The sequence below is a fragment of the Hemiscyllium ocellatum genome, chromosome 47 (genome assembly GCF_020745735.1).
Source record: "Hemiscyllium ocellatum isolate sHemOce1 chromosome 47, sHemOce1.pat.X.cur, whole genome shotgun sequence".
Lineage (NCBI taxonomy): Eukaryota > Metazoa > Chordata > Chondrichthyes > Orectolobiformes > Hemiscylliidae > Hemiscyllium > Hemiscyllium ocellatum.
The window spans coordinates 14,409,169-14,424,611 of record NC_083447.1 but is presented as its reverse complement, the minus strand read 5'-3'; the positions used below and the strand labels follow the sequence as shown (position 1 = coordinate 14,424,611).

At 42.1% G+C, this 15,443-nt stretch overlaps 1 protein-coding gene across 1 annotated transcript in view; it reads right to left on the bottom strand.

The window, feature by feature from the left end:
- The window catches only part of LOC132836636 (cation channel sperm-associated auxiliary subunit gamma-like), a 265,261-nt gene that overhangs the window by 143,684 nt on the left and 106,134 nt on the right, over window positions 1-15,443 (bottom strand). The window contains exon 6 of the mRNA XM_060856028.1: window positions 7,138-7,219. Coding sequence (XP_060712011.1) covers window positions 7,138-7,219 — 82 coding nt within the window. The remainder of the gene's footprint in view (window positions 1-7,137; window positions 7,220-15,443) is intronic.

Here is a 15,443-nt window from a genome sequence, read left to right as displayed (position 1 = left end):
TTGCAACGTTGTAACTTTATTCTGGAAGCTGTAATTTTGTTGTGTGACAGCTTCACCTGCAGAAAGATTAGGTGCAGAATTTTCACTGCCTAGTCAATTCAGCAGAAAGGAAAATTCTTGATTTGGAAGAAACCTCTCTAAAAGTTTAGATTTCTGGTCAGGTGGGGGTGGAGTGGTGGTGGATTCACTGGCTAACCAAATAATTCGTTTACCTCTTTAGAAACAGTGCAAATTGAGCTTCAGTGCCTCCCAGAGACAAGACAGGCTGCTTAATGTAAATGTTTATTTATGATAAAAACAGTAAGGTTCTATATTCTTTCCACCCACAACCTCTGACACTCTCCATGTCCCATCCTTGCCAACTCATGCCCTCTACACAACCACCGTGCCCTCTTCATTTTTGCAAAGCACATCCGTCTATGCCCCTATCCTTCACAATCACTATGCTAATTCTTGCCAACAAATGATGCCTGTGAAACATGCTTTGCTCTTACATCTTCTATTCCAACCAATCAGCTTACACAATGGGTAGAATTAAACAGCCTTGCATTTGTGTGACATCTTGTGGTGTGTACACTGAAAGGAAGAATGTATTAAAAAGGAGGAAATCTGGCAATAATAGTAATTGGAACTTTAATACCTAAGTGAAAATAGAAACAGAGTAATGGAATATTTCAGTTTAGGACAACAGAACTACAGAAATGACACACCACAGAAGGGGCCCATTCAGCCCATCTTGACCATGCCAACCCAAAGACACCCAAAGGCCCTTTCTAATCCCATCCTCCTGCACACAGCCCGTAGCCCTCAGTTTACAGCACTTAAGGTGCAGATACAGGTACTTTGCAAAACAGCTTAGTGTCTCTTCCTCTACCACAAACTCAGGCAGCAAATTCCAGACTGAAAATGTGTTGCTGGAAAAGCGCAGCAGGTCAGGCAGCATCCAAGGAGCAGGAGAATCAACTTTTCGGGCATGAGCCCTTCTTCAGGAATCTGAAGAATCCTGAAGAAGGGCTCATGCCTGAAACATCAATTCTCCTGTTCCTTGGATGCTGCCTGACCTGCTGCGCTTTTCCAGCAACACATTTTCAGCTCTGATCTCCAGCATCTGCAGTCCTCACTTTCTCCTAGCAAATTCCAGACACCCACCACCCTCTGTAAAAAAGTATTCTTTCCCTGAGGTGGGGGAGTCCAGAATTAGAAGTCATAGATTTAAGGTGAGAAGGGTAAGATTTAAAAGGGATCGAAGGGACATTTTTTTCACACAGAGTACGGCATGAACTGCCAGAGGAAGTGATGGAGACTGGTACAATTACAATATAGAAAAGGCATCTGGATAGATACATGAATAGGAAGGGTTTAATGGGATATGGGCTAAATGCTGGTCAGTAAATAAGACAAGATTTATCTAGAATTTATTGTCTGGCATGGATGAGTTGGACCGAGGGGTCTGTTTCTGTGCTGTACATCTCTATGACTCCCTGCCGCTTCTAATGCTTTAGCATGAATCTATGATCCCTGTTTTTTGAACACTCTACCAAGGGACTGTATCCCGACACCTCACAATTTTGTATACTACAATTATGTCATCCCTCTCTTCCAAAGAAAACAACTCCAACCATTCCAATCTCCTCATAGCTACAATTCTCCAGCCTTGGCAATACTGTAGTAAATCTCTCTGAACTCTCGCCAGAGCAATTATGTCCTTCCTGTAATGTGGTCAACAGAACTGCACACAATACTCAAGTTGAGGCCTTATATGGCCTCATAAGTATCTTATATAGTTTTATCATTTCATCCCTACTTTTGCCTCTACCAATGAAGGACAGCATTCCAAATGCAATCTTTGCAACCTTATCTACCTGTAGTGCTCCCTTTAGGGACCTCTGCACTTGCACACCAAGATCTCTCACTCCATCTACCCCTCTCAGTATATTCCTATTTATTGGGCATTTACTTTTACTGTCTGACCTCCCCAAATGTATTACTTAACATGTATGAGAGTTGTACTCCACCTGCCACTTTCCTGCCCACTCCACCAATCCATGTATATCATTTTGGGCATACAGCTATCGTCTACTTAGCCAACTTTTTGTGTCATCTGCAAACTACCTAATTGTGTCCCCATGTTCAAGTCAAAATCATTAATGTATTAAACAAACAGCAGGGATCTCAAAACCAAGCTCTGTGAAACATCACTAGAAATTGCTTTCTATTTGCACGGGGAGCAAACAACTATTACTTTTTGTTTCCTGTTACTAATCCAACTTTGAGTCCAATTCGACACATCATCCCATGGACTTTTAGGTTTTTGACCAATCTATCATGTGGAATCTTGTCAAACGCCTTACTAAAATCTATGTAGACAATATCCACAGCAGTATCCTCATTGATCCTCATTGTCACTACTTCAAATAACTTAATAAGATTTATTTCCCTTAACTAAGTCAGGCTAACCATCCCTGACTAGTCCATGCCTCTCTAAGTGACAGTTTATCCAAAGTAAGACTAACTGGCCAATATTTTTTTGGCATTTCTTTTGTATCCTTTTTAAACAATGGAACCACATTTCCATTCCTCCTGTCCTCCAGCACCTCACCTATGTCGAGTGAAGATTGGAAAATAATCCTCACAGTATCTGCTATTTCCTCTCTCACTTCCTTCGAATTCTTAGTGAATAATCCATCCATTGCTGACAACTTATCCACTTTCAAGGATTCCAGTTTCTTGAACACTTCCTCTCTCATTATGATAATTTTGTCCAATATTTCAAAGTGCTTCTCTTGGATTACCATAGCCACATCATCCCTTTCCTTTATGAATACAGAGACAAAAAAAACTTCACACATCTTCTACATCTTCACACAAGTTTCCTTCTAGCTCTGATAGATCCCACTCGTTTCTTAACTATCCTTTTGCTGTTTATATACTAGTAAAACATCTTCAAGTTTTTCTTTATCTTACTTACTAATTTTTTCATATTATCTCTTTAATTTCCTTATTTCACTTTTTACTTGATTCCCGTAATTTCTATACTCCTCTAGGCTATCTGCAGTGTTGAGCCTTTGTGACTTTCATTAGCTTTCTTTTTCTGTTTAATCTTTCCCTGTATTTTTCAGACATCATGGGAATCTAGATTTGGCAGCACCCTTTTTATTTTGAGAGGGGACATGTCTGTTTTGTGCCCTAAGGACCTTAGTTTTTAGAGCCTCCCACTGGTTTCCCACAGATTTACCTTTTAGCAGTGATGTCCAGTCCATGTCAGCCAAACCACTTCTCAGTTTTGTAAAATTTGCCTTCCCCCAGCTAAAAACTTTTACTTCTGATTTATCTCGGTCCTGTTCCATAATAATACTAAATCTAACCAAATTCTGGTCGCTATCCCTGACAGTCACCCCAATGTCACTTCACTTACTTGCCCATCCTCATTTTCCAAAATGAAATCCATAATTGCATCTCCTCTTGTTCTGTTTAAAAAGATATTCTGCACACAGTACATGGATTTTTCATTCTCAATGCCTTGTATTTTGGTTGAAACCTAGCTGATATTGGGAGAGTTAAAATCTCCTATATAATTGCCTTCTTACTCCTACAGGCAGATACTTGTCTACATATATGTTCTATATGCCACTATTTGGGAGTCTGTAGTATATTCCTGGTAGAGCTCATCCCATAAAATCTCAGTTGTTAACCTATTTGGATATCACTCCTTCTCACAACTGTAACTGATTCTTTAACCAATACTGTTATCCCTACTCCTGTTTTGTCACACACACTATCCAGTCTGAAAATTCTATATCCAGGAATACTGCGCCACCAATTTTACCCCTCCATGAGCCAGTTTCTGTTTTAGCAACATCATGCTGCTATGTGTGTACCTGTGCTCTTAGTTCACCTACCTTGTTGGTTGTACTCCATGCATTGAAGCATAAACAGCTCAACCCGTCAATTTCCTTTGCTGTACACTTTTTAATCATTGTTTCTTCTTTCTTTCTGAGTAGCTGACTACATTACCAATAGACTACCTCCTGTTTCCTGATCTGAATTTGATGTATCTAAGCCTGCACTGAAGGAGAAATTTACATTGCAGAGACAGAAGAATTATGTTGGAGATACAGTATAAACAGAAAAAGGATACAGATGAGTATTAACTTAGTAAAGCTATAGGTCATTGCAGTACATTTCAATAATCAAAATGCACAGGGAAGGATTTGCCCTCCCCATCCAAAAATCCCCAAATCACCTAAACAAATTAACTCACAGGGGTGACTAAATGGGCAAAAGTCACCTTCATGAAGTGAATACAAGGAAATGCTGAGGAATTGCTCTTCCAATCACATACCATCTCATAACAGCACCACCAAGTTCCTCTCCAAGCCATACACCATCCTCACTTGGAATTTTATCAGCATTCCTTTAGTGTCATTGGGTCAAAATCATGGAATTCCTCCCTCGACAGCATTTTTGGTGTACTGAACCAAATGGACTGCAGTGAGTCAAGAAGGGGCAATTAGAAATGAGCAATAAATGCTGGCTCAGCCAGCGACACTCACATTCCCAAATAAATGTGCTGGCTGCTGCTAGGTCCATTAGTGTGCCTATCAGCAGAAGTGTGGGAGAGAAACAATCTGTAATTGGAGGAGCAACAATCAGCTATGTGAATGAGTGGCAGCATGAGCTGTTGTTGGAAGAGCAGGAAATTGTGAAAGCAGGAAAGAGTAAGGTGTGTGAATTGGTTTGAGGATGGAGGGGCAGTGACATGGACTGAGATCCAGGGAGTTAGCTGGGGTAGCTGATCTCGCAGGGCATGGGGCCAAAATCAAGGCTGTGGTGAGGTTTCCGAACTCTTTCAGGGGGCTGGTATGGTTTCAGGTGTAGGAGGCCCTCATGCAGGAGCCACCGACCATTTTGCTTAGGTCAGAAAAGTGAGCCAGGATTGACCTCAGTATTTTTGTTAGAATTGAGGACAGAGCCAATTTTTCACTCTGAATAACAGGAAGGGGAGTTTTGAGGGAGAAAAAAGGCTGCAAATAGACTGAGGGCGAAGGGGAAACAGTGATGCACAAGAGGTCCAAAGGGTTGGTAAGGAGACTGAGGCTTGGTAGATGCTGCAAAGTGGCAGAGGATTAGACAGTGGGCCACAGGAGTATTGGGGAGGGGCAGGGAGCTGCCAGGGTTCTGGCAAGTGTCAGAAGCTGCAAGGGAGCTGGGAGGGATGCTACAGGGATTTAGGGGAGACAGGGTCCACAAAGTCACTGGTGGAAAGGGGGTTGCAGGTTGGCTGTGGGGAAATGGTTCAGGGGCAAGAAGATGTGATGTGGAGTTCAGAGGAATCTGCAAAGGGGGCAAAAGGAGATAAAGGACCTAAGAAGAGCTAGGTGGCCACATGAGGTATGTGGGAAGTTGGGGTGATTGCAAGGGGGCTACGGACTTGAGGAGCCACAAGGTGGACCTGAAGTACAGGGAGGCTGCAAAGAGGCACTGATGGAAGAAAGATGGAGTCTTCAAGGGATTGGGAGGGTTGGGGGAGATATAAGATTTCAATGAGGGTGGAAAGTATAGACAGGCTGTAAGGGAAAGAAAAAGGCTGCAAAGAAAACAGCTTCGAACTGAAATAATTCCACAGAAACTGGTATCCCATCACCAAGTCACCCTTTACTTACGTGTGCATAGTACATGACACTGACCCAACTAGCACAGAGCCAGCTCCTGGAGTAACCCTGACATTCCTGTAATTTTTTTTTAAACTTACAATTTATCTCTTCACATGTTAAAATCACCTTACACACGGTCCTGTGTTTGAAATTTCAAACATCTTTACAGAAAGAATCTCACATACTATTGAGTCTTTTTGAAGGTAAAATTACAAAATATTAGAAAATTTCATTTGTTTGAAATGTGGAGAACATTCATCAACATCTGTAAATCGCAAAACATATTCTGAGTCGGAAGATCCAGAACAGATAAAGAAACCAAAACATTTTGAATGTGTTAAATTCCAAAAATATGAATATTTAGCACTGTGACTGTCCACTCATTCTTATTGCACTAAACAACATAACTCCATGAGTTCCCATCCACCAGGGGACAAGAAATCATCCAACATAATACAAATACTTGTCATTGAGGAGAGCAGGATGATGAAAGATAGGTCAGCCTGTGATAATCATCAAGCAAGGGGACAAATCCAGTCACAAAATTACATCTTTTTGTCAAGATCCTCACTTGTTGGGCCCCTTTATGTAAATCAGCCAAAGCACTCATCTTTGCTTTGGTTTTATTATACACTTGTGCCATCATATTGACGTTTGTACATCTATATGTGAAACCAGGAATGAGGGTCGTGGTCTCTTTTGGCATCAAGAGAGGAACTGCTTCTGCTTTGCAATGTCGAACACACCCGATTATATTGTGCACTGATGCCCTATGTCATGGTGTGTGCACACAGTGGTGGGTTTGGTGGCACTGCAGAGAACAGGAGAGAGATACACTCTTGTTTATAGTTGTCGGCCAGGTTTCCCTGATTGGTCCGGGTTAACAGTCCCAATGAGGGAACTCATATTCTGTGAGATCCACCTAGCTAACCTCTTTCCAACCACTACATCACTTCCCTTCTATGCCTTGGGATGTAGGTCCATTTTTTTTCCTGTCACTTCTCCTGGGCCATTTTTGCATCAGGTCTGGTTCCTCTGACTCTGTATCAAATACTGAACTGTGGCCTGTCTCTTGAGCCTGGAGCATTTTGGCTAAAATTCACCTTCTTCTTCAGGCAGTAATGGCATCGAGGCAGTTATATCTGCTGTTTCTATCTCATCCTCAGGGATTTCTTCAATGCTAGGTGGAGGGAAAGAATGCATAGGTTCTGACAGCCTTGCAAGATGTGCTGAGGGGCCGGTATGTTTTGCTCCTGCTCCATTTGTGAGGTTACAGCTATCATGTGATCCACATGCTTGTTCAGGACTACCTCTCCTTCCTGAACTTTGCATGTCACAGGAGCTGACCATGCCTCTTACCAATGCAAGGCCATTCCCGTGGTTTCGACTTCAGTCACTTTCCCCTGAAGTAAATTGTATCTCTGGCTTAGAAGTGTCTTGTGTCCGGTATTGGCATTCCAAATGCTGTTTCACCCTCACTCACCCCAGATCTGGGAAGATCAGATTTAATTTGGTGCAAAGTCTTCTCTCCATTAGCAACTCTGCTGGATGCATGAGGGGTGATCCTGTAGTCAAACAGGAACCAGCACAGTTTGCTATTAAATTAGGCTTTAGGCTGTTTCTTTAAGCCTACCTTCAAAGTTTGTTCTGCACTTTCCACCAGACTATTGGATGATGGTTGGAATGAAGCTGTCCTAACAGGCTGAATGCCATTCAACTTTAGGAAATACTCAAATTCCCTGCTGATAAATGATGGCCCATTGTCTGTGACCAATACTTCTGTGAGTCTGTGTATTGCAAAAGATGCTTGCAACTTTTCAATTGTTGTCCCCATGTTTGACAAATAACCTCTATGCATGCCCAACCACTTTGAAAGAGCATCTGTCATGAGTAAAAATCTGGAACCCATGAAAGGACCATCGTAGTTGACATGTGACTATGTCTAGAGTTTGTCTGGCCATTGCGGGAATTGCTGGTCATAATTTTTATTCTTGTTGGCACTCTGGTCACAACCCCACCAACACAACAATGTCGGCATCTAATCCTGGCCACCAGATATAACCAACATCTTCATTTTCAAAACCATGTGATGACCTGTTGGACTCCCATAACATAGCATCCTCTAGGCTGGTTTCAGTGCATCCTAAAAGGTTCTGGTTGTAAGGGTCTTTTCTCCCCCATCATAACCAACTGTTTTAGTTTGGCCAGGACAGGATCGCTTTGTGCTATTGTCAGTGGTGACCAGAAGGGTTTTCAGAAAGTTTAAAATCAAAATGGACTGTATCCACCAGTGGAAAGAACTCAATGCATCCCATTTACCACTTGATCTCCTAGTGGCCAATGTTCCAACTTATTAATGTACCACGCAGAATGACAGCCTACTGCTGAATTTGACCTGAAGCTATGGACGTCACAGCCCCTTCCCTCTTTAAGTAGCCCTAGCGGGGGTTTATGGTCTGACTATTACAACTTTATGTCATTAAAGGTATTGGTGTAACTTTCTCATACCAAAGATAAATGCCAAACCTTCCTTCTTTATCTGGTCATACCTTCATTTGGCATCAGCTAAAGTCCAGGAAGCATATGCTACCAGATGTTCCTCTCCCCAGACCACTACTGAGCATGTCAGCAGCACATCTCACTTGGGATCGATAGCAGCTGTTACACTTCTCTACAGGCTACATCATTGGCTACAAGACCATTTCCAAGGCTGCCCCATTTTCAATATCACATGTAAAGGTGCCAGGACGAAGGCAACATTTGAATTTTCCATAATAATTAACCGATCCAAGTAAAGATCTAAGCTCTATTCCAGATAAGATATCTGGGGCACTTTTGATCGCCCTCACTTTATCTTCCAAAGGGTGTAAACCAGTCTTGTCGACTCTGTAGCCCAAGTAGGTCACTTGGGGTGCCTGGAACACACATTTGTTTCTCCTAAGGTACGCATCCACCTTGGAGAAATGTTAAAGCAAATGCTCAAGTTCTCTAAATGCTCTTTATTGGTCTTCCCAATTATTAGCATATCATCCTGGGGTGGACCTTGTAAAGTATATAAATGCCAACCTGGGGTAGACTTTGTAAAGTATTCTCCATCGGCCACTGCAAAATTGTATCTCAAAAAGTAGTCTCATATATTGGTACAAAATCTTATGGGCATTAATTGTAGCATACTTCTGAGAATCCTCATCTAATCACAATTGCAAGTAACCATGGCTCATGTCCAGCTTCATGAAGAACATCCCCTCCTACCAGTTTTGCATATAATTCCTCAATGTGAAGGACTGAGTAGTTATCCAGTTGTGAGAAGTGGTTTACCATTTGTTTGAAATCTCCACAAAGATGAATTGGCCCATCGGACTTCACAAGCAGTTAGACCAGCTATTCTGCAAACTGGACTGGTTTGATGATTCTTTTGCTTTATGGTCTCCTGATTTCTACCTTTACATTTGCAGGTAAAGCAAATGGCATTGAGCGGGCCTTGCAGAATTGTGGAATTGCTTCTTGCTCAACATGTAAGGTGACCTTGGCGTCTTTGCTGCCTCTTGAACAACTTCCAGGTTTTTAATAGGACTTCACTCAGGCAGCCATTTTCTAATCGAAAAATGTTGAGCCAATCAAGCTGCATCTCTCTCAACCAATTTCACTCTATCAAGCTTGGGCCCAAGCCTCTTAGGACAAATAGTGGTAACTGAATCAATTGTTTCTCATAAGAGACCAGAACCTAAGTTGGAATCTTAATCTGTATGGATTCTCTAGTGTAGGTTCTCAACGTGGCTGAGTCTTGTGTAAACCTAAGGATTGGAGTCCAGAGCTAAGTTTAGTAAAAACTAGTTCTGCTATCACTGATACAGCCGCAACAGTATTGGTGTCCATTAGAAATGGGTAACCATCTAATGAGATATTATTTTTGATTAGTTCTGATTCGGATGCTGCTAAGCAATTTAACTGTTACAAACCAGCTGTAGGTAAAATTTCCAGGTGTGCACTCTCCTGTATAGCGACCTATGAGTTCTCTTATTCAATTCAGGTCTAGTGGGACTATCTTGCTATCTTGAGACTGCATACTGGCAGCAATTACAATGGCCTACCCGACCAGATTCTCTAGAATATTTCAACCATTTGACTGATGTTTGGTTTTGTTCTGGAGTTTTGTTGTGGACCAACCTAAAGTCCTTCTCCTCAGGATATGTCGTGAGTAAGACAATGCAAATGTCTTCACTCAAGTGGTGTTCCCCAAGGTCAGTCAGCCTGGCAAGGGTGTAACTTCCATCAGAATACTCTGTAAGTTAAAAGCTCCACTTGCTACATTTTCTAACTGTTTGAAATCCAGTTGAACGTCCACTAATAGGCGCTTTTGCAAGATCACATCATTAATCCCACATTCAAACTTTCTCTTAGCATCCCATTTAAGGTTAAACCAAAATCACATGCTTTTGTCAGTCTTCTTAACCTCCTCAAAAATCCCAATTCAGAAACCCCTCGATCTCAAACTGTTGAGTAAAACCAATAGTGTCTCAGAATTAGAAAAGGCTTGGTATCATAATACTGTTCAGCTAAATCCATCAACTCTTGAAAGGTTTTAGTATCTGGTGCCTCAGGGAAGTTTAGGCTTCGAATAACCAAAACACCTGTGGGTCCACAAGCTGTCAGTAGCATTACTCATTGTTTTCACCTGCCCCAATGTCATTTGCCCAGAAAAAAATTAACCATTCTTGCCACATATGGGGCCCAGTCTTTGACGGCAGGATCGAAGGTGCTAAGCTTCCAAAATGGTGCTGTGATGCCAGGAATGTTTACCCCAACTCAAAGAAGGCTGTTATGAGTGAATTTCTTCAGGGGCATATTTTCCTCCTGTCACCATTGAAGTAACTCCACAAAGTTGGGTATCCCATCACCAAGTTAACCTTTATTTACACGTGCATTGTGAATGACACTTACCCATGTAGCTCAGAGCCAGATCCTAGAGTAAGCAGAACCCCTAACACTCCTGTTCATATCTGTCAGCCAGGGCTCCCTTTTTGGATCAGGTTAACAGCCCCAATCAGTGAACTCATATTTTTGAATGTCCACCTGGCTGACCTCATTCCAATCACTCAACAAACCTGCCCACAAAGAAACATTCAGCTTACTAGGAGTTAGGAAGCTTGAAATCATCAATAATGAATTTCTTGCAAATGAATGTGATATCTCTAGCTTGAGGACACATAGATTCAGGAGCTAATCAGTAGGGAATATTGCAAGTGGGTGCTATTATAAAGATCAGAACGTCAATTGTTCAATTTCAATTTCAATTTGAACTGTGACAGCACCATACAATGAAGGTGTATTCAGGACTTTTGTTTTGTGTGGAAGTATGTGCCAGTTATTTTGCAAGAAGTTATGCTAACTTATGTCAATTTAAATATCTTAGAAATTAATGTTTTTCTTGTGTGTAGTAGCTTTAAGTATAACTAGAATTATCATTATTGAGATTATTGACCAATGATACCAACTTCAATTCTGTGAGAGTCCAAATACATATGCCAACATAAATTAAAAAGGTATCGTAAATATGTGACTGCATCACCTCATTATGAAAGTAAAAAGAATGAAAACGTAGCCCAAGAAAACCAAAATGAACTCCTCAGAAGAAAACAATTTTTTTTGTGCTCTGGTACATTTCTTCACACACTGCTGCTGAAAATATTGAGCTGAGTTTTCCAAGGAATGGCAATTTTGCACAGATTGCCACTTCAAATCTTTCAAGTGCAATGAAAGAGCTACACATCTCTGACAGAGATTCAACCAGGGCTCCCTCAGAAAAGCAGAATGCTTCTCTAGAGACATAGGTACCAAGACATAGAATGCCAGATGAGTAGGATACCAAGGGGGTAGGGTGCCAGATAAGAAGAGTTTCAGAACATAAGTTGGAAAAAGGACCAGGTAACTGATGAAGTATCTAAGGTAGGTCATGGCAAGTGAGGGATACTGTGTGTAGTAAGGGATAGGAGACAGGAGTATTGGGTCCCAGGAAGGGATTGGGTCTGGCAGAGGAGCAGGAGTAATGGGTCAGGAGCTGGGAGAGATCAGTTCTGGTAGTGGGTGATTGGGACTAGAGTAGTGGAGGGGCATGTCAGGTTGGAGCAAACAGGATTGTTGGGTTCCGAGTGTCGGTCCTAAGAAGTGGAAGAGAGGTTAAGTCCAGACCAGAGGTGGGTTTCAGATTTGGCAGCAGGGCAAGGCAAGTCAGGTCCAGTGGTGGTGGCAGGAGATTGGTATGGTGAGGGGAAAGGATTCAGGTCACAGAAAGAGGTACTGAGTCACAGAGATTCAGTCACACCTGAGTCACAGGTGGGCAGCACGGTGACACAGTGGTTAGCACTGCTGCCTCACAACGCCAGAGACTCAGGTTCAATTCCCACCTCAGGCAACTGAATGTGTGGAGTCTGCACATTCTCCCAGTGTCTGCGTGGGTTTCCTCCGTGTGCTCCGGTTTCCTCCCACAGTGAATTGGCCATGCTAAATTGCCCGTAGTGTTAGGTGCATTAGTCAGAGGGAAATGGGTCTGGGTGGGTTGCTCTTCGGAGGGTCGGTGTGGACTTGTTGGATTTTCCACACTGTAAGTAATCGAAAAAGTCATAAAGAGGGCGGTTGTCTGATCTGGTTGAGAGGGGTTGTCAGGTTCTGGGAGTAGAGGAGTGTTGAGTTCTTCGGGCGAAAGACGGCATGTTGGGTGGCAAGGAAGTGTCGGATCCAAGGGATAGACATGTGACTGGAGTGTCAAGTCTCAGAGGTAAAGATGGTGTCAGGTCAGTGTCTGGGAGGGGGTGTTAGGAGTATGGAGGAAATAGAAGTGAGGGATGCGAGTGTTAAGTTAGAGGTAAATTTTAGTACTTACTTAGGAGTTAGACTAGGCATTTAATAGTTTCCTGAGTAACTACTTCAGAGGAACATTCTAAATTCTCTGATTTAAATAGATAAACATTGTAGGATAGAGAAATTGACTAGTGCAATTTTCAATTTCCCTGATAATTCATTCACCATTTGGTACAATGGATTCCACAGAGCTCCCCTGTAACAACTCACATCTATATTTCAGAAACTATTATCTGGCCATTGGAAAATCCAGCCAGATTGCTAGCATGAGAACACTCAGCAAACTAAGCCTGCTTATTTATCTCCCCAAGACTCCATCAGTCTTCTGAAAGGAAGAGAACATTCTTCCTAGCCTTCAATTAGTGTACATGTAATTCCACAGCACAAGCCAAAAAGCTGTATAACTGGCCATTATGATTCAGATTGAAGTCAGAGTAACAGGCCATCCACACACTATGGAGAAGTCAAACTACTTTTTACATAACATATGCTGGTTTTAAGAAACAATTTCCAATACTGCAAAACATAGTCAGCATGGTTTTGTGAAGGGCAGGTCATGCCTTACAAACCATTTTGAATTCTTTGAGAAGGTGACTAAGGAGGTGGACGAGGGTAAAGCAGTAGATGTGGTGTATATGGATTTTAGTAAGGCGTTTGATAAGGTTCCCCATGGTAGGCTACTGCAGAAAATACGAAAATATGGCATTGTGGGTGAGTTGGAGGTTTGGATTAGGAATTGGCTGGCTGGAAGAAGACAGAGGGTAGTAGTCGATGGTAAAGGTTCATCTTGGAGTGCAGTTACCAGCAGTGTTCCGCAAGGATCTGTTTTGGGACCATTGCTGTTTGTCATTTTTATAAATGACCTGGAGGAGGGGCTAGAAGGTTGGGTGAGCAACTTTGCGGATGATACAAAAGTCGAAGGAGTTGTTGATAGTGAGGAAGGATGTGGCAGGTTACAGCGGGATATGGATAAGCTGCAGAGCTGGGCAGAAAGGTGGCAAATGGAGTTCAATGTAGGTAAGTGTGAAGTGATTCACTTTGGTAAGAGTAACAAGAAGATGGAGTACTGGGCTAATGGTCGGATACTTGGTAGTGTGGATGAGCAGAGGGATCTTGGTGTCCATGTACACAGATCTCTAAAAGTTGACACCCAGGTAAATAGTGCTGTGAAGAAGGCATATGGCGTACTGGCTTTTATTGGTAGAGGAATTGAGTTCCGGAGTCCTGAGGTCATGTTGCAGTTGTATAAGACTCTGGTGCGGCTGCATCTGGAGTATTGTGTGCAGGTTTGGTCGTCATACTATAGGAAGGATGTGGAGGCACTGGAACGGGAGCAGAGGAGGTTTACCAGGATGTTGCCTGGTATGGTAGGAAGACCGTATGAGGAAAGGCTGAGGCACTTGGAGCTGTTTTCATTGGAGAAAAGAAGGTTTAGGGGTGACTTGATAGAGGTGTACAAGATGATTAGGGGTTTAGATAGGGTTGACCATGAGAACCTTTTTCCATGTATGGAGTCAGCTATTACGAGGAGGCATAGCTTTAAATTAACGGGTGGTAGGTATAGGACAGATGTTAGGGGTAGATTCTTTACTCAGCGAGTCATGAGTTCATGGAATGCCCTGCCAGTAGCAGTGGTGGACTCTCCTTCTTTATGGGCATTTAAACGGGCATTGGATAGACATATGGAGGATAGTAGGCTAGTGTAGGTTAGGTGGGCTTGGATCGGCGCAACATCGAGGGCCAAAGGGCCTGTACTGCGCTGTATTTTTCTATGTTCTATGATGTAAAATAGCATGGTGTTAGAATCAGGGTGATTAGAACTGACAATTCACCTCCTCCCCATGAAAAGGATTTCAACCAATTTTTCTATTGACTGAGCAGAACAGTATACCCAACCAGCGCTTGCTGAATAAATGCAAAATGTGAAAATTTGCACCCATTTCCTTCACATGCTCTCAATTCAAATTGATTTTGCTCACAAAACTGAATGGCTGGTCCAAACTGATTCCTAAAAATGTAACAACACATAACCTTATTGTAACATTATTAGGTCACTCTCTATTTCGCATTAAAAGGACTTTGATAATCTTAGATTTTAATTCATAAGATGTAAGGTCTATCACCTTTTATCCGCCTTCATTCCACCTCTCCCAGCTTCATCTCTTCAAGTGTAAATTTACTGAAAGTATGCTATTTATAATTTACGCACAAAACACTCCTGAGAAACCAGGCACAACAGTAAAAAAGAAACACTCTTTGAACTTAATTTTTCACTAGCCAATGGGGTTTAACAGTTTTATTTAGATAGCAACTAAATAAAAGTAACAAAGGAGAGGGACAATGCTACTCCTTTAACAAGATTATGCTGTCCTTGGCTTTTTTTTCAGAGAGGTTGAAGAAGCAGTGAATCTGAAAAATGTGCATTTGAAGTGTCTTAGGGCCAAGTTGATTATAGATAACAGATATTATCTCAGGCAAAAGGTTTTCAAGTTTCAAGAAAACACTTGTATAATGAAAGGGGAGTGGCCAGTTCTCCCAGCTTAGCTTTCTCTGGTTTGGTTTGGTTTTAGCAAGCAGTCATTATGAAGCTGCTGGACCCAAAGAAGCAAAGCTCCACGCCGATCCTCTCTCTCTCTCTCTGATATCACTCCTGTAAGACCCTGTGTTTGATTTTAGCTTTTGTGCCAAGGGTTACTGCAAGCATTTGGAACAGCATCATTGAGCTAGGATAATCAGTTGTGTTTTTGGATAGGTCAAGTGGTTGGGCCAGCTGCATTGCCCCTGGAATATCTGCATTGCACTTGCTTAAAGCAACTAGCAAAGTTACAGTGCAGGCTACTTTCTTGAAATGCTTTGAGCAAGTCTAGCTTGGTCCATAACAAGAGATAAAAACAATACTCTGGATTAATGGTGCTGGAAGAGCACAGCAGT